Here is a 23,656-nt window from a genome sequence, read left to right as displayed (position 1 = left end):
GCACAGCACATACATTTTCATCTTAGTCTTTTAAATGAAAAGACTTAAAATATATTCTAATTCTCTTCATTAAAAGGTTGAACAGTTTTATAATGTTTTTTAATATAGCCTGTTTAGAATAATTCAAGTTAAAGGGTTATGCTTGATAGAAGGATTTGGATTACTGCTGAATCCAAACCTTATTGTATGGATATTATTAACTGAATTTTAGAGTTATAGAGTACTTAAATTCTGGGTATATTTAAGTCAGATTTTTCTATATATTGATTTGCATTACTTTAAAAGGAAGATGAATTTTATGTCTCACATTGAGTTTTAACTCTTATGTAGTTATATTTAAGATTAATCACTTACACCCTTCCTCTGAATTTGAGGCTAAAATCTAGTGTGGTAAAATATTACTTTTATAACCTCTTGGATGTTAAAATAATGGTTAATTTGTTGAAAAGTAAAATTTGATATAGTTGGCAAGTAGTTAAGTATTTTCTAAATCATGTGTTTTGTAATGAAATAAAGGCTAAGAAAGGGATATAGCCATACCTTCTTTGGTTGTATTTCTAATAATATTTTCTGTTATCTAATCAGAAGGTCAGTATTAAAAAATATTTGTTGAAATGTAACTTACATATTTACACAAAAGAATACAAATATGTTTTATTATTATCAAATAGAAATAAAATATCTTCTATAATTTTGGAATGTCATGTTTTATAAATATTTGCTAAACACAATGTAGTCACTTAAGAAAATAATTATATTTAGTTTCTTTTTTGATCTTCATACTTTGTAGATCTTTGAGTGATTGTTTAGTTCTTTGTATAATTTCCTTATATATATTTGGATATAATAATACTTAATATAATTGATCAATACTGTGAGGTTTTGAATTATTCATAAAAATATTCTGTGCTCTTACTCAGCTATTCAACCTATTGCCCTTATCTCCATGTATGTACCTATCTTTCAAGCATTTCGTATTTTAGAACATTCATGCAAAGGTGCAGCAGTAGAAGGGAATTATTTCATTATAAAATATGCACATTTTTCTTCATTGTTTAGCTCTATTAAACTGTATTGTGTTACAGTGATTATGGTAGTGGCAATAATTAATCTTATCTGCACTTTGATTAGTATGTTTTACTTGTCTCTATTTAATATAAATCTCTTATTATTTGACTGTTACAATAGTATTTTAAAATTACATGCTTGATACTAAAATGTCTTTTATCTGTGACTCCCATCAACACTCTTATCTCTGTGTATTTACACAGTAGCTTGTTGTTAATATTCCCCATGACTAAAAACTGGGCTTTATGATGTTTGTGATAAAATTATCTTTCTTTTAGGCAAGAAGATGAAAATTTTAACAGTCTTTTACAAAATGGAGATATTTTAAATCATTCAACAGAGGAAAAAATCAAAGTTCCTGATAAAAAAGATTTTAACTTACCTGAGTATGATTTGAATATTGAAGAGAGGTTAGTTCTTATTGAAAAAGGTGTTGACTCAACAGCCACATCTGATGAATCTCACAAATTAGACCATATCAATATGAATCTAAATAAACTTGTAACTAATGATACATTTCAACCAGAGATAGTGGAAAGATCAAAGACACAAGATACAGCGCTTGGAATGGGCTTTTTAAGCAATAATGCTAAAGGAGAAGCTGAGCACTTGGAAAATGGAAACAAGTTTCCTAATGTTGAATGCATAAATAAGGTAAATGGACATTCTGAGGAAACTCCCCAGTCTCCTAGGAGGACCGAGCCACATGACACTGATTCTTCTGTTGATGTGGGTCATTCCAAAAGCACTGAAGACCTCTCCCCTCAGAAAAGTGGGCCAATTGGACCTGTTGTGAAATCTCATAGCATAACTAATATGGAAACTGGAGGGCTAAAAATCTATGACATTCTGAGTGATAATGGACCTCAGCAGCCAAGTGCCACAGCTAAAGTAACATCTACTATTGATGGAAAAAATATAGTCAGGAGCAAGTCAGCTACGCTTTTATATGATCAACCATTGCAAGTATTTACTGGTTCTTCTTCATCTTCTGATTTAATATCGGGTGCAAAGGCAATTTTCAAGTTTGATTCAAATCACAATCCTGAAGAACCACACATAAGAGGTCCCACAACAAGTGGCCCCCAGTCTGTGCCTCAGATGTATGGTCCTCCGCAGTATAATATTCAGTACAGTGGCAGTGCTGCAGTCAAGGACACTTTGTGGCACTCCAAACAAAATCCCCAAGTAGATCCTGTCAGTTTTCCCTCACAGCGCTTTCCTAGATCAGAGAGTACAGAAAGTCACAGTTACGCTAAACATTCTGCCAATCTGAATTTCTCTAATCATAACAATGTTCGAGCTAATACTGGGTATCATTTACACCAGAGACTTGGTCCAGGAAGACATGGGGACATGTGGGCCATCTCACCAAATGACCGACTCATTCCTGGAGCAACTCGAACTACAATTCAGCGACAGAGCAGTGTGTCCTCAGCAGCCTCTGTAAATCTTGGTGAGCCAGGTTCCACGAGGCGGACCCAAGTTCCTGAAGGAGATTATTTGTCATACAGAGAGTTACATTCAGTGGGACGAACTCCTCCAATGATGTCAGGATCACAGAGACCTCTTTCTGCACGAACCTACAGCGTTGATGGTCCACATGCCTCAAGGCCTCAGAGTGCTCGACCCTCTGTTAGTGAGATACCAGAGAGAACTATGTCAGTTAGTGACTTCAGTTACTCACGGACTAGTCCTTCAAAAAGACCAAATACAAGGGTTGGTTCTGAGCATTCGTTACTAGATCCTCCGGGAAAAAGTAAAGTTCCTCATGATTGGCGAGAACAAGTACTACGACACATTGAGGCCAAAAAATTAGAAAAGGTAATTAAACATGAATTTTTCATTTGCCTCTTCATGAATTTACTAATTTTCCTTTAAAATTTTTGGCGTACTTTGTTTTTTAAGCAAGATGAAATAAGATACTCTGAATTATTGAATACATACTTATTATATTCTAGAAGTTTTTCCTTGGTAGTGAGATTAGAGGTCCAAGTTGAGACCCAGGCTCAAAATAGTTGCGATAGTGATAGGAACTTCTTTCCTGTTACTCCTTAATGTTTTCTAATGGGCTTACATTCTTTTGTGTATCTTAGATTGCGCCGCACATACTACAAATAATACATGTATATACATGTTTACCTCTGTTCAGTATTTCCTGACTTCCTGCTCATCTATTAATAATTAATTATGTAAATATGTGTATAAAAACAGCAATTCACTATATAGTTAACAGAATAACAAGAAATGTATTATAAATGTATATCTTTCCCCTAAGATTTTTTTTCCCAGTTCATGTTGTATAACTAACACTGTCACTGACTCAGATGGCTTCTGGCATGGCATTTACTATTGACTCTCCTATATTGCATTTCTGGCCTGTTTGAACTCAGGTGTCTGTGGCTCTAATATAGTTAGGAGATTGTTGTTAAGTAACTTAAGCTCATGTAGATGAGCTTTTGTAACTTTATATGTAGATATTACTCTTTTGAAAAGAGAGAAATGTTTTAAAAAAAAATTAACCTTAAAACTGATATATTAGGACAGTTCTGTGGCCCAAATATATATGGCATATTCATTCTGCAAGATTCAGCTTCATATCTCTCAGCGGATTTTACCCAAGAATTATTTCAGCTTTGTTTATTGATATAAGATATTTTAATAGGAGCTAGTGTATAGAACCTCAATAAATTCTTGAAGTCAAAATGTTTGGAAATCAATGCCTAAAATTAGGATTAATACCTTATATCAATTCACATTGAACCTTTGTTTCTAATAATTAGCTCTTTTAAATTCTGTAGCTTTAAATAGCTGAGCATCTATAGCATTAGGCAGCTTCATTGTCATATATCCATTTTGTTTCAGCTGTAATTCTGTACATTCTGTTGAGGCTCTTGAATTTGTGTACTTTATCTGAGGAATTTGGAAGTTTCTTAAGTAAAGGAGTAACATAGCTGTTTTATAAATAAACTTCTGGTGATGGTGTGTAACTGGATTTGCGGAGGAAGAAGCTATAGTTATAGTTAAGTTGATTGAGTTATGAGACTGTCTTACAGTCCTGAGAATAAGTAGAATGAGAAATGTATCAGTGGAATTGAGACAAAATAAATTCAAGAGGCAGTTCTGGGATAGACTTTATAAGGGTTTTCTCTGATGGGAATATTCCTGTAATCATTCATTGAGGAAAATGGATTAAACTTGAGGTTGGTACCTTCAATAATTGTTTTTTGGGGAATTGATTTTTGGGGAATGCCATTAACTAGATATTGATGAGGAATAGCAGATTTGGAGGACTAGATGAGTTTGGTTATCTTAATGTTGTTGTTAGTTGACATCTCAGATGGCTATTCTCCACTATTTTCCTGTCAGAGATTTGTCTGGACTTTAGTAATTAGGAAGCAAGGATTAGCCATCTCATTGTTCTTGTACTTTTCTGCTTTTTATGTTTAGAATTTACTGTATGATTGCTTGGAGAATACATGGCAGTTGTTTCCCAGTTTGCCCACTGGTAATTTAGAGATGAGAATTAACTCATTGAAATTAGGAAAAAGCTTTAGAGGACACAGGGCAACATAATTTAGACCCCAGACTTGAAAGCATTGGCTGAAAATGGTGGATGGTGATGGGAGATCTCTATTTGTTCCTCTGCATCTCCCCCTCTCTTCCTTAAACATAATTCTAATGGCACGGTGGGCATTTGAAAATTTTTCTCAGGGGATTTCACAATGCCTGCCCTACCTCAAGAGGAAAAGGTGCTGCTCTGCCCAGCTGGGAGTTTAATAGTAAAACAGAAAGCAATTAGTTATTGAAGCTCACTTGGCTTTTTTAAGTAGTAACCCCTCCTTCCCAACTTCCCCCAAAACTGTACCTGGAACACAAACATAGAAAATAGATCTTACCTCAGAAACCTCAAGACTGACTGAGTTAAACTTAGCAACAGATAGTGCAAAGGAATAAAAATTTGTAAAATTATTCCTAATGTCAATATTTGTCAGTATTCCTTATTATATTAAAAACTGATAAGAAGCACTCCATATGATTAACAACATGATAATTTCCATTTTTACTTGCTGTTATACAACTATTAACATGTAGCAAACAACGTCCAGGACATACGTTCAGCACTTAATTGAACGTTGCACAATGTGTTGATCTGTTTTGATAGGGTGCAGTTTTATGTGGGCGTCTCTCTCTACAGGCCTAAATTCAAAGTCAGACCTATTCCGAACTTTTAGCCTTCTTACTCAGTGAAATATTTACAAAAACCTCATATATGTTCAAAGATGACAGCAAAGACTTTGTTCCAAGATTAACATATTATTAAAGAGAGTTAATCGGACCACTCAAGTTAACATGTAAAACTGAGTTGTAATGCACGAACGTGTGTTTTTTTCATGTTTCTGTGTGCGATTATGTGTATAATTTATTTTTATTTTTTAATCAGATGTTTGGGGAACCTATGACTTGCCTCTGCCAAATCCTTATTCTTTGTGAAATGCTTTGAGAAAGTACGAGCCTGGCCTATTCAGCTTTTCCCTTGGTCTTTACTTTAGAATTCACAAAACACCTAAATTTGTTCGTGTAGTTTTATAGATTCTTTTCATTCTGAAATGTCATATTGCTTCTTTGTATAAGAGATCAACTTCATAATCTGGAGAAAGTAAATTCTTCCTTTCTTCCTTTATTATGGCCATAACAAGCATTTGTGTATTTCTTACTAAGAAGCCATGTTCAAAATGAGGTTTCTCTTGGTTTGACAATCAGACCTTCAGTGTTTAGGGACATGACTAAAAGCATCCACATGTGAAAGTACAGTAGTGAACTCTGGGAATAACCAAGCAAGAACAGGGAGAATCAGGCAGTGCTTTTATTGAAGTACATTGTTCAGGCAACTCTGGGATTGGCGATTAGGCATTTATATAAACTCAGTCATGGAAGGCGTCTGTCAGTGAAACTTGAAGGCTTCTTGAAGGTTAAACAGCAGAGCCACTACTGACTTCAAAAAATACAATCACCTTTAATATCTATTTGAATGGGAAAAGAGTTTTGCATGTACATTTTCTAGATTTATTGGAATTTTTTTCCTGATAATTGCAGAGCAGTAGGAGGAGCCTTTTAAATATTATACCCTAAAAGTCTGTGTGTGTGTTAAACTTTGCTTTAAGACATTTTTTTAAGTGTGGAAGGTAATTTTTATTAGAAATTACAAGAGCCAAGTATTTTTTTGCAAATACATTTTGTGCTTTATTATGTATTTACTTAAGACAATTTCTATAGAATGAAGCATTCTTTCTATAAAACCATTTTGACTTAGAAATAACTGAGTGTTGGTAAAGTTTGTCTTTACAAAGAAATTAGTTTGTGTTCTGTGTGTAACCATATACATACAAATACATCTGGATGTGACATCAATTCCTATTTTCTGATGAACTTCTAATAAGATAGGTTAGGAGTAAAACATAATAGCCTAAGAGCAGCTGTATGTTTGCACTTTCTTTTTTGGTGTTTAAACATGTAAATGGTTGGGTTTACATATAATTTATGTGTGTATACATATATGTTTTCATGTAAATATATGGTAAATAGTTCCAATTTCTTTCAATGTCTCTGAAAATTCAGTGTTGCATGGTATTCCTGCGTGATCTGGGGGTTACTTATATATGTCTATGTGTATAACGTGTCTTGTGAATTTTGCATGCTACACTAATCTCTGTTAAATCTATCCCCTCTTTATTCAGAGCATGCTGTCAAGGTCCTTTAATTCCAATTTTACTGCTGTAAGCAACTTTCACTATGGCAGCTCTAGGGATCTGCATGGCAGCCAGGGCAGTCTCGCCTTGAGTGTTGCAGACGGAAGAGGTTCTGGTGGGCACACTTTTCGAGTGAGTACCTGCAGTAGATCAGTACTTCAGTACATAAATGAGAAAGAAGCCCACATTTCATGTTACCCAAGTGTTGTTGACCAGAGTGTTTGAATATCCACTTACATAACAAATCACCTGCCACTGGCATTAGTTTCTGCAAAAATCCCTGGGTCAATAATGTTTAACAGTTCTAGAAAATAAATCTGTACTGTGGGTTAATAAATACCTTGATTACCTCCCAGTTCTTCCATGGCTTAGTTGTAAAGCTCTGCAAAGCTGATTTAGGCTTTACCTCTTAAGTTTCTGTGGTCATAACTAAAGGTGTAGTCAGCTCTTATTTATGTAAAAAGGGGTGAGCAATAGGAGTTGAAGAAGTTTTTTAAAAATTCTTTTTCTTTGCAGCGCTCTCTTAAAATTAGCTTGCTTTCCCTAACTCAGCGTTTTAATGCTGTGCCATGCATAATACCTAGAGGGGTTGTAGGAAAGAATAATTTTCACTTTAGTGACTGAGAGTTGGCAAATAAATACCTGGAACTAAGTTTAATCATAATTTGCAGAATATGATTAAATGTGAGGCTGGAGAAATTGCAATAAGTACCAGTGAAAAGGCAAAACCCAAATCCATTAACACCCACCTAATCATTGTGGGAAGAAGGAAGGTTTATTCTTAATGAAAGTTAAGGGTAGCAGATAAGAAGGACAGAAAAGGAGAAAGAACAGAACAACTCTGGCTGTTATAAAACTTTATATGTCTTTCCATAACAACTTGAGGTGGTAGCATGACCTCTGAGTAAATACTTCCTCTGCCCTTCTTCCATCCTGAAAAGACCTTTCTCCCTTTGTAATGCTTACTCTCTCCCACACAGTTTTATTTCCATACTGACCCTGCTTCTGGGTCCTTTGCTTTTTACTTGAGCGTCCCCATTCTCACCACCCCCAGTCCCCTACTACTTTTTCATACACTCCTGGCTTTAGTCTGTTGTTTTCTCGGATAGGGGCAGTATCCTGGGTTCACTTTGCTCTGCCTGCACCTCACTCAGCTTGCTGTCCTCTGTCACCTGCTGACACTTGGTTTCTGTGTTACATGTTAGTGGCAGCAATCATTTTGTAACTTAGCAGCTTGAAACAGGGAGAGAGGAGATGATGGCTAGTAAGCCCTGCATTTCTGGTGCTCTTTGCAGCTGAAGCCATGGGGTTATTAACTCAGGGATAATCTTTATAGTCATCTAGAGCAATTGTTTTTTACAAATTCTTGATCAGTAATATCTTTTGCTTGTTATTATTAAATTCAGAGTCTTTGAGTCTGTTGCACTTTAACTTTTTATCCATAATGTACTTGTTCATTTAAAGATATAGTTGTACATTCACACTTGAGTTTAAACTTCAAGCTGTGAGTTAAGTTGATGATTACACATTTCTGAAAACACATCTCAAAAATAGAAAAGGCAAATAAAGTATTCACTGTATAAATACGCAAAATCAGATCAAACTACATCTAAAAATACTAAGCCAGGACTTCCCTGGTGGTCCTGTGGTTAAGACTCCAGGGAACTAAGATCCACATGCTGTACAGCACAGCCAAAAGAAAAACAAAACAACAAAAAACAAACAAAAACCCACTAAGCCATAATTTGAACTAGTAACAGACTGCACATGATAGCTTTGTCACAGATATGGTTCCTAAGACTAAATTACAAACACTTAGATTCGTATGTATCCTGTGGCATATAATAGTGAAGTAGATTTCACATTATTTTTCAAAATGCTGATATATTGAGTTGGCCAGAAAGTTTGTTTGGGTTTTTACATAACGCCTTTTGTAGAAGTTTGCATATCTGTGTTGCCAGCCATAACACTTTTTTGAAGGTAACAATACTGCTATTTATCAGAATCTGTTTAGTTTTCTAAAATATAGCTTTGTGTGTTTAGAATTAAATTAAAGTGAAAAATAGACACGTAAGACTGTATATTTATTGATATTGCTCATCATTAAGAAGTAAATCCTGGATGATACTATGCTGTTAAAAGAACAGCAGTTAATTTTTTTCTTTTTAACTAAAACTTTTTTCTGTACTCAACAGGAGTACATATATTTTAGCTGCTCTTAAAATTTGGGCGTCTTAATTTGGATTAATAACTAAACTTACTGCTGCAAATGTTAAAAGCTAGGTATTACTGTAAATAAAATCATAAAAGCATCATGAATATCTTAACTATATATTCAGGTGTACTTTTTACACATTATAAGAATAAACATTTTGCCACGTAACTTTGAAAGACTGTTAAAAGTACTAATTTTTTTCCAGTTTTAGAGATATAACTGACATATAACCTTGTGTTAGTTCAAGGTATACATGATGATGGTTTGATGCATGTATGTATTGTACAGTGATTACCACAATAAATCTAGTTAACAGCCCTTATAAAGGTGCAGTTGTGATGGTAATGTTTGATTAAGTTCTTCGTCTTTCCATTGTCTATCAGTATCTCCTCTTAAGTGTCATCACTGTTTTGGTTTCACATCTTAAAGATCATTATTTGTTTATTTTTTATTTCCCCCTCATTTGAAGCATCCCCAGACATCTTGTCCAGGAGATCCTTGTCAAGATGATATATTCATTTCAGGACAGCAGAACTACCCATCAGCTACACTTAGTCACAAAGATGTTCTTCCAGACAGCCTGATGAAAGTAGGTGCTCAGGGAATGAAGTAGTATCTGTGAGCTTACTGTGTTTTACAGCTTTTGAACTAGAAATATGCTTTAACAGTGAAAATGCTTTTGTGAGGACCTTTCCCTCTTGATTAGTAAGTTTTTTTTTTAATAATTGAGAAATAATATATAAAATTTCACTCTGCTGTTAGTTTATTCCATGATTTTGTCCACACTGAAGAATCATTTTGTTAATGTTGGATTTCTGTAGTATCATCTTGTCTTTTGAATCAAAGGCTTTTGGGCATTCCTGATAGTAAACTGTTTGGAGAGTTAAACATGAACCTGTCTTAAGCTCGTCATTGGATGGTGAAGGCGTTTTAACAGATAATACTTCTAATGCAACTGGAAGTCACCTTGAAAGACTTTTATATATGATAGAATAGATGATGGTTGTAGTCTTATTACTTTTAAACTAAAGCGTCACTCATTTAGAGAGTACTTTTTTGTCTCCAGTGCTGGATACGTAATTCTTTTCTTTAGTATTTTCCTCAGTTGTTCTTTTATCTTAACTAAGCCTATATCCCTAGTATAACCAGATATAATTGTGAAGCACAGTTATATATTATATAAACTTTGGCATTGTCCTTGAGAGTAGGAACCCAGCCATTTAAGTTTGCACATATTTATTTATTTTACCCTTTCTGGTTGCTTTTCTTTTAATTGAGCTCTCCTATCCAGTTGCTTTTTAATATCCATTTTGTAGTTTTGGTTCCCGAGTTTGTTTTATGTGTTTTATTCTCCCGAGTAATCTGCTAATCACAGTTTAGTATGTTCCTTGGCAGTGTTTAACACTGATGTAGAATGTCAAGTATGCCTGAGTTCTATGTGTCAGGGAGTCTTAAGAATGAGTCAGAAGCAGTTATTGTCTAGAGGATTCTCCCTAGGAGAAAGGTATTGAATCTGCCCATAGGAGTAAATTGTATTAGCATGGAGAAAAGCAAGTGCTATCTACAGAGTGTGCATAAAAAAATAGCTGCAATCTCATGGACAGAGGAGCCTGGAGGGCTATAGTATGTGAGGTTGCAAAGAGGCAAATACAACTGAACACACACACACAGTATTTAAGTGCTCCTGGACAGATTAATTGCTTCAGGTCTAGTGACCAAGTGGTAAACAAGCACAGTTTAAAAAACAGAGAATACAGCACTTCTTTCTCCTCTCTAACCAATATAAGATTTGTGATAGAGGGTTATCTTTGTGCCCTGTCATAAAATACCCAGACTTCATATTTTACCAAGTTCTCAAGTATAATACAGTGAAAAAGAGAACTTTCTGTTTAAGTAAAAATATTCTTCACCAAAACCAAACTTTGTGTTCCTCAGCAAGATGCACATAAGATAAATAGTTGTGAAATTGTTGTCTTAATCTTTTCCCAAACTTTTCTACTTGGGGCAATTTTAGGGAAACAGGACTCAGATAATTTCCCTCGCAGTTTTTCTGTAATTTCCTTATGGGTTAATAGTTAACAGTGAAGTTTTAAATGATTGAATAGCTTAAATGTATTTATTTTCTCTTCTACACAAAAATCTCTTTATATGCATATATTTATAATGTAAATATAACCTTTTTTTTTTCAGATAGATTCCTTACACTAACAGAATAAGCTATTATCACATTTCCACGAAGATTATTTTTAAGTCTAAAAGACAAGAGTCTTTAAAACAAAGATAATTCTTTAACAGCAACAAAATAATCTGGACTTTTTTGTTTAGTCTGTGAAAAGTAAAATGTCAAGGTTTAACTTTTGTGGCTCACGCTCTATGGAATTAGTATTTAGAGAGTTTAAAATTTCATAACTTGAGACACACACACACACACAAAAGGAATAAATCAGTTTTCTATTGCATTGCTGGATTGGCTTTTTAATTCTGGAAAGGAAAGAATAGAAGTAGAAGAATATACTCAGATTATGAAAAAATTCTACCACAAAAAAACAGCAAATGCATCTTTTGAGTATATGTGAGAGACTAAGTATAGGAAAAGATTCCCTTTTAATGGGCTTACTTAAATTCTAAAATTTTGGCATACTGTTTTATCATTTTAACACTGGGTTACGGTTACAGAAAAGCAAACAATTTTAAATGTAGATGTGATTAATTTGAAGCTTTAAAAGAGTGAATCTATCAGCAAGCATCAGGCAGACTTAGAATTAAGACATTAACAGGGTTTTTCTTTTCCTTTTAAAAGTGTAAAATCAGAACAAAAAATGGCATACATGGCATGATAATGTGATTTAGAATGTTAAACTCAAGTGCTTTTGTAATGCTCCAAGAAGAAAATCCAAATATTTGTTATAAGACATTATTATTAGTCATTTTAAGACACTTCATGTTTTTCTTAGATGCCTTTGAGTAATGGACAGATGGGCCAGCCTCTCAGGCCTCAGGCAAATTATAGTCAAATACATCACCCCCTTCCTCAGGCATCTGTGGCAAGGCATCCCTCTAGAGAACAACTAATTGATTACTTGATGCTGAAAGTGGCCCACCAGCCTCCATACACACAGCCCCATTGTTCTCCTAGACAAGGCCATGAACTGGCAAGGCAAGAGGTAAGAATGATCAAGACTGTTTGGATTATGAGACTAAGCTTTTAATGTATTTTATAGGCTATTTAATTATAGCAATAAATCCATATAGAATTTTAACATAGTTTTTACCATTTTGTTTAATAGTTTGGTTTCATGTTAAGTTTATAAGGTATTAAACTTTGTGGTTTAACTTGACTGTATGATTCCCCCGCCCATTCTGATAAATTGACATGGGATATAGCGTTGACGGCATGATTTATTTTCCCTAAGGTGGTTGTTTTTCCAAACTGGTTGATGATGTTCCAATAATCAAATGTTCTTCAGGAATATAAATAGTAGACCTTTAAACTTTAAAGGTGTATTATATCTGCTGATTGTTATTTGATACTTGGTTTCTGAAACTGGACTATAGTCTCCAAAGAGCTTTGAGAATTAAATCTTAGAAACTGCTTTCAAAGTCAACAGTCATATATTCATGTATTTTGATAGTTTATTAATAAAATAATATCATTAGAAACTTAGAGAAATGTATCATTCATTTTGTTTTAGTTTCTGGAGAAAGAGAGTGTTTTACAACAAAATTTAGCTCTTGCCTCTTTTTCTATAGCTTGGTTGTAAAAAATAATACTAATTGATCATCAATCCTAGCTCCTTTGAAGGGTATAAACAGATTCAGGAAAGAAGTTAGCCTCCTAACAACCACCCAGGGATCTTTTATATGTCTTATGAAACATAGTCAGAAATATTGTGTAATTTAGATGTTTGCAAATGGAAATTGATAATAAAGTACATGTTTTGTGTGTATGCTCTATGTCATTAGAGTCTGTGATGTCCAAAATATATAAAGTCAACATTAATTGGTTGCATAATCCTCATAAGATAGCAATAGATTGATTTAGGAGCTATGCTTTATAATCTTAGCTGTGCCTTTAACTCACTAACTCATTAACATATTATTTCACATTGTAGTTTCATTTCATCTGCCCAAATATTTATTTTTGGTGAATTCCTACATATTTATGTTTTCTTGAACTTAATTTACCATATGAATATCATTGTAACTTTTCCTGATACAGCAATAAGTTTATTTTTGTGTTAACTCAGATTCGAGTAAGAGTTGAAAAGGATCCAGAACTTGGATTTAGCATATCAGGAGGGGTTGGGGGAAGAGGAAACCCATTCAGACCTGATGACGATGTGAGTTTTGTTTATATATCCTTGAAATGCCCATTAATTTTTATTCTCTAAATTAATGCCTTTTATGCATAAGTAAAAATCTAACATATTTATTTAAATCTAGATAGATGTCACCATATGATTTCCCTGTTCAGCTTTTAGTTTTGAAGTGTGATCAGTACAAATTAATTGTTTGAGGAATACAAATTTAACTCCAAAATATTAATCTTCTTTATATTGTGAAGTGACATTTTAATTGTTAATACTTTTCTACACATCTATATATGTACTTTTTTTTTTATCACTTTAACAAAAAATCACTGTACTACTGTAAGAATCACCAGAAGCACAAATAACATAGCATTATCACAGTATTGGAGAAGACAGGGAGAAACCTTGTACCACAATTCAAATATTTGCATACTATAAAAAAGATTGCTCCTTGTTACTCTTCTTTTTATGCATACTTCTTTCCAATAAATAATTATCTTTTTTGTTGTTATTAAAGGGTATATTTGTAACAAGGGTACAGCCTGAAGGACCAGCATCAAAATTACTGCAGCCAGGTGATAAAATTATTCAGGTAACTTAAGACACATCTTTCATTATATTCTTTTTTTTTTCTTTATAATATCTGAACTCATCAAATGCCAGAGTAGAAAGTAAGCATTTTATGAAGTTATCTTTAGATATTTGTGATTGAACAGAGGCATTTTTCATAGGCTGCTCCCTAGTGCTTTCATAGCTTAAAATACTTCTGCCTTATACCTTGGAAAATCATACTAATCATTTTAAATACACCTTAGCAGTTTTGAAATATTTCCTAGCCTTTTGATTAAGTTTATGAATGTTGTAGTTCAGTCGTGTCAGACTCTTTGGGAATCCATAGACTGCAGCACAACAGGCTTCCCTGTCCTTCACCATCTCCTGGAGCTTGCTCACACTCATGTCCATTGAGTCGGTGATGCCATCCAACCATTAATGGCACGAACAAGTTGTGCAAGTTATGAATGTTTGCTTGTTCTAAAATAAGATGAGAAAGAATCCCTTTTGTGGGTTATGAGAATTAAAAGATTTAATTTAAGAAGTATTGAGAGGCATTTAGAACGTGTATCTGGTGTACAGTAAGACCTCATTAAATGTTTAACCTATCACAAGAAGTATAGTGTTCTTGCTTTGATGGCTCCTAGGCAAGTGGGAAGACTGGACCTCAACCTCTTCTCAGTTCAGTCAGTTCAGTCAGTCATGTCTGACTCTTCGAGACCCCATGGACTGCAGCACGCCAGGCCTCCCTGTCAATCACTAACTCCTGGAGTTTACTCAGACTCATGTCCATTGATCAGTGATGCCATCCAAACATCTCATCCTCTGTTGTCCCCTTCTCCTCCTGCCTTCAACTTTTCCCAGCACCAGGGTCTTTTCAAATGTGTCAGTTCTTCAAATCAGGTGGCCAGAGTATTGGGTTTCAGCTTCAGCATCAGTCCTTCCAAAGAATATTTAGGACTGATTTCCTTTAGGATTGACTGGTTGGATCTCCTTGCAGTCCAAGGGTCTCTCAAGAGTCTTCTCCAACACCACACTTCAAAAAGCATCAATTCTTCAGCGTTCAGCTTTCTTTATAGTCCAACTCTCACATCCATACATGACCACTGGAAAACCAGTAGCTTTGATTAGACAGACCTTTGGTGGCAAAGTAATGTCTCTGTTTTTTAATACTGTCTAGGTTGGTCATAACTTTTCTTCCAAGGAGTAAGTGTCTTTGAATTTCAAGCTGCAGTCACCATCTGCAGTATTTTGGAGCCCAAGAAAATAAAGTCTGTCACTGGTTCCACTGTTTCCCCATCTATTTGCCATGAAGTGATGGAACCAGATGCCATAATCTTCTGTTCAGTTCAGTCACTCAGTTGTCTGTGACTCTGCAACCCCATGGACTGCAGCACATCAAGCCTCCCTGTCCATTATGAACTCCCGGAGTTTACTCAAACTCAACGTCCATTGCGTCAGAGATGCCATCCAATCATCTCATTCACTGTTATCCCCTCATCCTCCTGCCTTCAACATTTCCCAACATCAGGGTCTTTTCAAATGAGTCAATTCTTCGCATCAGGTGGCCAAAGTATTGGAGTTTCAGCTTCAACATCAGTCCTTCCAATGAACACTCAGGACTGATCTCCTTTAGGATGGACTGGTGTGATCTCCTTGCAGTCCAAGGGACTCTCGAGAGTCTTCTCCAACACCACAGTTCAAAAGCATCAGTTCTTTGGTGTTCAGCTTTCTTTATAGTCCAACTCTCACATCCATACATAACTACTGGAAAAACCAATGCCTTGACTAGACGGACCTTTGTTGGCAAAGTAGTGTCTCTGCTTTTTAATGTGCTGTCTAGGTTGGTCATAACATTCCTTCCAAGGAGTAAGCGTCTTTTAATTTCATGGCTACAGTCACCAACTGCAGTGATGGCTGCATCTCTACCATCTGGAGCCCCAAAAAATAAAATCTGCCACTATTTCCACTGTATCCCCATCTATTTGCTGTGAAGTGATGGTACCAGATTCCATGACCTTAGTTTTCTAAATGTTGAGTTTTAAGCCAACTTTTTCACTCTCCACTTTCACTTTCATAAAGAGGCTCTTTAGTTCCTCTTCACTTTCTGCCATAAGGGGGGTATCATCTGCATATCGGAGGTTATTGATATTTCTCCCGGCAATCTTGATTCCAGCTTGTGCTTCATCCAGCCCAGCTTTCTCATGATTTACTCTGCATATAAGTTAAATGAGCAGGGCGACAGTATACAGCCTTGACATACTCCTTATCCTATTTGGAACCAGTCTGTTGTTCCATGTCCAGTTCTGTTGCTTCCTGACCTGCATACAGATTTATCAAGAGGCAGATCAGGTGGTCTGGTATTCCCATCTCTTGAAGAATTTTCCACAGTTTATTGTGATCCAAACAGTCAAAGGCTTTGGCATAGTGAATAAAGCAGAAATATATGTTTTTCTGGAATTCTCTTGTTTTTTCCATGATTCAGCGGATGTTGACAATTTGATCTCTGGTTCCTCTGCCTTTTCTAAATCCAGCTTCAACATCTGGAAATTCACAATTCATGTATTTCTGAAGCCTGGCTTTGAGAATTTTGAGCATTATTTACTAGCATGTGAGATGAATGTAATTGTGCAGTAGTTTGAGCATTTGAGCACTTTGGCATTGCCTTTCTTTGGGATTGGAATGAAAACTGACCTTTTCCAGTCCTGTGGCCACTGCTGAGTTTTCCAAATTTGCTGGCATATAGAGTGCAGCACTTTCACAGCATCATCTTTTAGGATTTGAAAGAGCTCAACTGGAATTCCATCACCTCCACTAGCTTTGTTTGTAGTTTCCTAAGGCTCACTTGTGGAGAAGGCAATGGCACCCCACTCCAGTACTTTTGCCTGGAAAATCCCATGGACAGAGGAGCATGGTAGGCTGCAGTCCATGGGGTCGCTAGAGTCGGACACGACTTCACTTTCACTTTCACATTTCGCTTTTCTTGCATTGGAGAAGGAAATGGCAACCCACTCCAGTGTTCTTGCCTGGAGAATCCCAGGGACGGGGAAGCCTGGTGGGCTGCTGACTCTGGGGTCGCACAGAGTTGGACACGACTGAAGTGACTTAGCAGCAGCAGCAGCAAGGCTCACTTGACTTCACGTTTCAGGATGTCTGTCTCTAGGTGAGTGATCACACCATTGTGATTATCTGCGTTGTGAAGATCTTTTTTGTACAGTTCTGTGCATTCTTGCCACCTCTTAATATCTTCTGCTTCTATTAGATCCTTACCATTTCTGTGCTTTATTGAGCCCATCTTTGCATGAAATGTTCGCTTGGTATCTCTAATTTTCTTGAAGAGATCTCTAGTCTGTCCCATTCTGTTGTTTTCCTCTATTTCTTTGCACTGATCAATGAGGAAGGCTTTCTTATCTTTCCTTGCTATTCTTTGGAACTCTGCATTCAAATGGGTATATCTTTACTTTTCTCCTTTGCCTTTCGCTTCTCTTCTTTTCCCAGCTCTTTGTAAGGCCTCCTCAGACAATCATTTTGCCTTTTTGCTTTTCTTTTTCTTGAGGATGATCTTGATCACTGCCTCCTGTACAATATCATGAACCTCTGTCCATAGTTCATCAAACACTCTTGTCAGATCTAGTCCCTTAAATCTATTTCTCACTTCCACTGTATAATCATAAGGGATTTGATTTCGATCATACCTGAATGGTCTAGTGGTTTTCCCTACTTTCTTCAATTTAAGTCTGAATTTGGCAATACGGAGTTCATGATCTGAGCCACAGTCAGCTCCCGGTCTTGTTTTTGCTGACTATATAGAGCTTCTCCATCTTTGGCTGCAAAGAATATAATCAGTCTGATTTCGGTGTTGACCACCTGGTGAATGTTGAGTTTTAAGCCAGCTTTTTCAGTCTCCTCTTTCACTTTCATCAAGAGGCTCTTTAGTTCGTCTTCGTTTTCTGCCATAAGGGTGGTGTCATCTGCATGTCTGAGGTCATTGATATTTCTCCCGGCAATCTTGATTCCAGCTTGTGCTTCATCCAGCCCAGCGTTTCTCATGATGTGCTTTGCATATAAGTTTAAATAAGCAGGGTGACGGTATACAGCCTTAACATACTCCTTTCCCTGTTTGGAACTGGTCTGTTGTTCCGTGTCTAGTTCTAACTGTTGCTTCCTGACCTGCATACAGATTTCTCAAGAGGCAGGTCAGGTGGCCTGGTATTCCCATCTCTTGAAGATTTTTCCAGAGTTTGTTGTGGTCCACACAATCAAAGGCTTTGGCATAGTCAGTGAAGCAAAAGTAGATATTGTCCTGTAACTCTCCTGCTTTTTCTATGATCCAGCAGATTTTGGCAATTTGACCTCTGATTCCTCTGCCTTTTCTAAATCCAGCTTGAACATCTGGAAGTTCACAGTTCACGTACTGTTGAAGCCTGGCTTGGAGAATTTTGAGCATTACTTCACTAGTGTGTGAGATGAGTGCAATTGTGTGGCAGTTTGAGCATTCTTTGGCATTACCTTTCTTTGGGATTGGAATAAAAATACCTTTTCCAGTCCTGTGGCCACTGCTGAGTTGTCCAAATTTGCTGGCATATTGAGTGCAGCTCTTTCACAGCATCATCTTTTAGGATTTGAAATAGTTCATCTGGAATTCCATCACCTCCACTAGTTTTGTTCGTAGTGATGCTTCCCAAAGCCCACTTGACTTCACATTCCAGAATGTCAGGCTATAGGTTGGTGATCACACCATCGTGATTATCTGGGTCGTAAAGATCTTTTTTGTATAGTTCTTCTGTGTATTCTTGCCACCTCTTCTTAACAGCTTCTGCTTCCGTTAGATCCATGCCACTTCTGTCCTTTATTGTGCCTCTTCTACCACCCTTGTAACTTGGCAACCTCAGTTTCACCGTAGTGTATACACTCAACGCTATGTCTGATACTATGTCTTAGACAAGTGCTTTCTAATATCAGGATTGCTACATAAGAATCATCTGAAAAAGTGGACGAGATCCAGGTTCCTCGGTCCTGCCTTTTGAGCTTTTATTTCCATAGAGATGGGGTGGAGCCCAGGAGTGTAGATGTTGTTTTAAATTGCCAAAATGATTCTTATTTTCTGCCAGATTTGTGGACTATCTGGCAGGAATTTAAATGTGCAAACACAAATTATTATGAAAAAAAATTTTAAGTCTTTTTCTTCTCTCTTCTAGGCTAACGGCTACAGTTTTATCAATATTGAACATGGACAAGCAGTGTCCTTGCTAAAAACTTTCCAGAACACAGTAGAACTCATCATCTTAAGAGAGGTTTCCTCATAAGAGCCGTGGACTTAAAAAACAGAGAGAGAGCAAGATTTATTGGAAGATACTTGCAGGGGAAATTAATATTTTGACTATTTTTATATATAAAGAAGAACTCAAAAATATTATGTTCAAATTTGTACATTAATGAAATAATGGAACTTGTGATTAGAGGGAAAGAACCACTGTACAGTATATGGGGGAGACTATTGAATTCATACCATATAAAACTTCTCGTTAGGTTTTTAAACATAGCAATCAAGGCTACAAAAACAGATGTATGTTGTTTTTGTATAGAGTGTAGGTTTATTTTTGGATTTCATACTCATGATTGAACTCTGTGCAAGGCTCTAGTTAGCCTTGATTGTAGCCCAGAGACAGATGGCAGAGCTGTCTATCTCATAGCTTTTATGCCCTTATTTTTATTCAACTTGTATTAATGTTTTTCTGCTGAAACTTTTCTTTTAATGTGGGCAAGAGATTCGAAGTGTTGGCTTTTGCAATGTGCATATTGAACTGAAGAGTGAGTAGGTGAAGGTGGCGAGGTGGGTTCCCTTTCCAAGGCCAGATTAAAACAGTGATTTTCTTTAAAAATCTGGAAGCAAAGAATGAAAAAACAGTTGTTAATGTGTTCTTATTAATAGAATAATGCAATAAAATGTGATGTCTTTTTAAAGAAAAAAGACAATAAATTGTGTTTTATGAGCTCTATAGGATTTGTTCTTGTCATAGCCTTTGACTATACAGTTGCTACTAGTGAATCAATTTTCAATTTTTTAGTCAAAGGAAATTTTTAACTCTACTGTAGATGCATGTCCATGCATTCTCTTTCTTTCTTTATTTTTGGTCCATACATTTTCTGTGTTGCAGAAATCTCTTGATTTTTTTTTTTTTTTTTTTGCAAATGGTGGTACTTGCAATCTGTTTTATAATTAGTACTCCATTTTAAAGTTAATTTATAATTTTTACTTTAAGCAACAAATGAAACTAAAATGGCCAGTTTTGAGATTGTGTTGCTGTAACAGAAAATGTGAGAAGATTTTGGAAGGCCTCTTGATGTTGTTTGGCCTCACATTGCCTTGGTAAAGTAGAAGGAAAGAGTGTGCATGGAGCTAGGAAACCAAAGCGAGTCTGTGAAACTGGCATAGTGATAGAGAACTGCTGTGGAGAATTGAGAGCAAAGGGGTGGGCCCCTGAGGCCTACCAGTGTGTAATGGTGTTCAAAAAAAGGGCTGTTCCTACAGGTAACATTAAATGTGAACTCAACACTTCAGAGTCTTTGAAGGGTTTCTAAATGTATGTGTAATAGTGTTTTACCACCAACTGCCTTTGTTCCTCGTTAAGTGTAACAAATATTTGATAGAGTTTATGAATTTTGTTCAGACCATTACTTTTATTTCTTTTTGTTCTATGTAATCAAATAAAATGTGGATAACATGCAATGGTGAGAATTAACGCATAGTTATTTGGACCAGAAAAAAGTGCCATAGAAGACCAAGAACTGTTTTAGTCGAGGCTAGTCTGGAGCCTTTCTTTAGAGCAATATTCAGTTATTACAATCCATTTTTAATTACTAAGAATATAATTTTGGAATTTTTAATCTGTTATGCTTTGTTCTTCAACCTTGTTTGAAGGTAAAGTCTTTTATAGGACTAGCAAAAATAGTAATCTACATTATTTTTGCAAAAGTGAGTTGAATTCGTTTGTTTCTTGCTAGTCATCGTAAATAGGCAGTACTTTTTAAAAGATGTGAACTCCAATACTGCACTTCTTTCAAGATGTTATCAATTGATTATTGTACTGTATAGTTTTAATAATATTGATTGAAACCCTTTAACAGCTCTTTGTAAATTTTAACTCATTTTAGTTGATTTTCAGTACTATTTGCATAGGAATTGATTTTTATGAATATAGTAGAAAAATGTGCTGTATTTTGATAAAATTCATTTATTGTATGTGTGTTGTAATCTCTAAAAAAATGACAAACAGCTTCTTTAAGACAAGCCTCGGTGTCCCCTTTATTCATAGTTTATTTTAAAATACTAATTTTGGCATTCTAAAATTATTCCCATCTTGTTTTGGTTTCAGTCGATTTTTCACAGTCTTATTCTGTTTCCTGGTAACTCAGCTGGTAAAGAATCTGCCTGCAGTGCAAGAGACCCCAGTTCAATTCCTCGGTTGGGAAGATCCACTGGAGAAGGGACAGGCTACCGACTCTAGTATTCTTGGACTTCCCTGGTGGCTCAGCTGGTAAAGAATCTGCCAGCAATTTGGTAGACCTGGGTTCGATCCTTGGATTGGAAAGATCCCCTGGAGAAGGGACTGGCTACCCACTCCAGTATTCTGGCCTGGAGAATTCCATGGACTGTGTGGTCCATGGGGCTGCAAAGAGTTGGACCCAGCTGAGCGACTTGTGCTTTTCATAAAAATAAGTATAATTATGATATTTTTTTACTTCTTTACCTTGAATCAGATACACAGGCTATGATTTTGGAAAGGGAAATAGACCACAAAGAACAATTGATTTATCAGTGATCAAACTTAAGTTAGTTCTCTGTATATTATACTGAAATACTACAAGTGCAACAAGTAGTATATGCACTAGTATTCTAGTTAATTAAAAAAAATTTTTTAATGTTCTCATAACACTAAGTCAAAGAAGAAAGTTTGTTACCAAGATAAGTAACATGACATATAAAAAACTGAAAATAGTTTTGTACTTAAATGGATAGCCAAAGTTTTTTCTAAACTACTGGAAAATTAGAATTAAATAATAACGCTTCATTAGAATTTCTGTTTTGATAGTGATAAAATTTAAATATTTGAATAAAAGTAAAAATTTAAATCTTCTGAAGAAATAGGATGAGTAATTTGTAGTTAAAGCCCATGCCCATAATTGACATACTTATTTTTAATAAGTATTATGTAGCAAGTCATTAAAACCAAAACTATCTTATTTTTAGTAAGAGTTTAAAATTGACCACCCTAAAATTTGAAACAATTAAAAATTATTATATGTCCATAATAGAATTGTTTACACAAACTACAGTTTTATGCTGATTAAAGAATCATTGGTTCCTCTGAGTCCATGAAATTCTAAAATTCCCTACATACTTATTTTGTAAATATTTTTCTGATCTCTTTGGACTTAAAGATGTATATATACTTGAAAAATTCTTCAAACACAAACATCACCATGAACAGAAGTAAAGTTTTAGATATTTGCTGTGCTTAAAAGAAAATCCTATTAGCGTTTGTAAAACATTCTAAACTTTTGTTATACATCTAGATTGTTAGAAATAGCACAGTGAATAGATAAATAAACTAATGCTATTTAAAGTGTGATTTAGAAATTTCAGGGTGAGAAAAATTGTCATAAAAAGACAGCTATTTTCTTTAACCATTTAGTCCCATGTATCCCTGGGTTTGAAGGAAATACAGATTTACCTTACTGTTGTTAACTTCTGAAGGAAGCCGTAGGTGGGACTGGAGTGTTTTTTACTTAGTTCAAGGTTGGTGATCAATCAGTCATATCTATTTGAAAAGATTTTTTTTTCATTATTTGAAGTTCTTATTAGCTATCCTTATCTAATGTATAATAAATAGATTTCTTATGAAAGAGATTAAAGTTAAAATTAATTTTGTTTTGTCAAAAGCATTAATAAATACACATAGTTGATGATGTACAGAGAACAAGAAACTACTTTTAAAAGATACACTAGATTATATAAACAGCCAGCCCAAACCTTTAGGTAATCCCTTTGATTCTAAAAGAGAATTTAGACAAAGTTGACCATCTTAACATCTAAAGCTATAGTTTCTTTACCTCTGCAGAAATTTTAAGCCCAGGGGATAGCAAGCACAGTCATTTATAGCTTTAGAAAATGTGTAAGAGAATGCTATCTTCTTTTTAGGACTTTGCATTCTCTTTGTGAAGCAGTTTGCAAAATTAAAATTTATAGTCCCCAAAAATGTTCACTGGTGGCTCAGATGGTAAAGAATCTGCCTGCAACATGGGAGACCTGCGTTTGGTCTCTGGGTTGGGACGATCCCCTGGAGAAGGGAATGACTACGCACTCCAGTATTCTTGCCTGGAGAATTCCATGGACAAGAGGAGCCTAACATGCTACAGTCCATAGGGTCACAAAGAGTTAGACATGACTGACTAATGCTTTCACTTTCAAAAAGGTACAGTCCTAAAATTTAAGCAGAATTCTCAACTGTGAAAGTTTATTTGGGAAAAATACCTCAGTAGAATCTACTCAGGTTTTATTTTAGAGAACGATTAAGGTACTCCTGAACCTTTCTGTGGGAGTCTTAAGAAAGAGGCTGAAAAATGGTATTACTGATACCATTCCCACTTCAATTAAAACAAGGAGGGACAATTACAATATCTCGTGGGCTTTCATCTGGCCAATATAACTTCTAAAACCGTCCTCAGTATAATTTCAGAATGAAGTATGAGAAGCTCAT

At 35.4% G+C, this 23,656-nt stretch overlaps 1 protein-coding gene across 8 annotated transcripts in view; it reads left to right on the top strand.

Annotated features, from left to right (window-relative positions):
- The window catches only part of ERBIN (erbb2 interacting protein), a 127,952-nt gene extending 106,766 nt beyond the window's left edge, over nucleotides 1-21,186 (top strand). Inside the window, exons 21-27 of one of the 8 annotated variants that reach the window (XM_061393394.1) lie at nucleotides 1,347-2,892; nucleotides 6,807-6,950; nucleotides 9,503-9,622; nucleotides 12,069-12,197; nucleotides 13,281-13,373; nucleotides 13,861-13,935; nucleotides 19,094-21,186. In XM_061393394.1, coding sequence (XP_061249378.1) covers nucleotides 1,347-2,892; nucleotides 6,807-6,950; nucleotides 9,503-9,622; nucleotides 12,069-12,197; nucleotides 13,281-13,373; nucleotides 13,861-13,935; nucleotides 19,094-19,201 — 2,215 coding nt within the window. In that variant the 3' untranslated portion in view covers nucleotides 19,202-21,186. Of the gene's footprint in view, nucleotides 1-1,346; nucleotides 2,893-6,806; nucleotides 6,951-9,502; nucleotides 9,623-11,987; nucleotides 12,198-13,280; nucleotides 13,374-13,860; nucleotides 13,936-19,093 lie in introns of all 8 variants that reach the window. The other 7 variants (XM_061393393.1, XM_061393396.1, XM_061393397.1 and 4 more) reach the window with 7 other exon arrangements.
- Nucleotides 21,187-23,656: the final 2,470 nt, after the last annotated feature.

This window comes from Bos javanicus, chromosome 20, assembly GCF_032452875.1.
Source record: "Bos javanicus breed banteng chromosome 20, ARS-OSU_banteng_1.0, whole genome shotgun sequence".
Taxonomy (NCBI): Eukaryota; Metazoa; Chordata; class Mammalia; order Artiodactyla; family Bovidae; genus Bos; species Bos javanicus.
The sequence above is the reverse complement of the archived record's forward strand: the minus strand, read 5'-3'. Positions and strand labels throughout refer to the sequence as shown.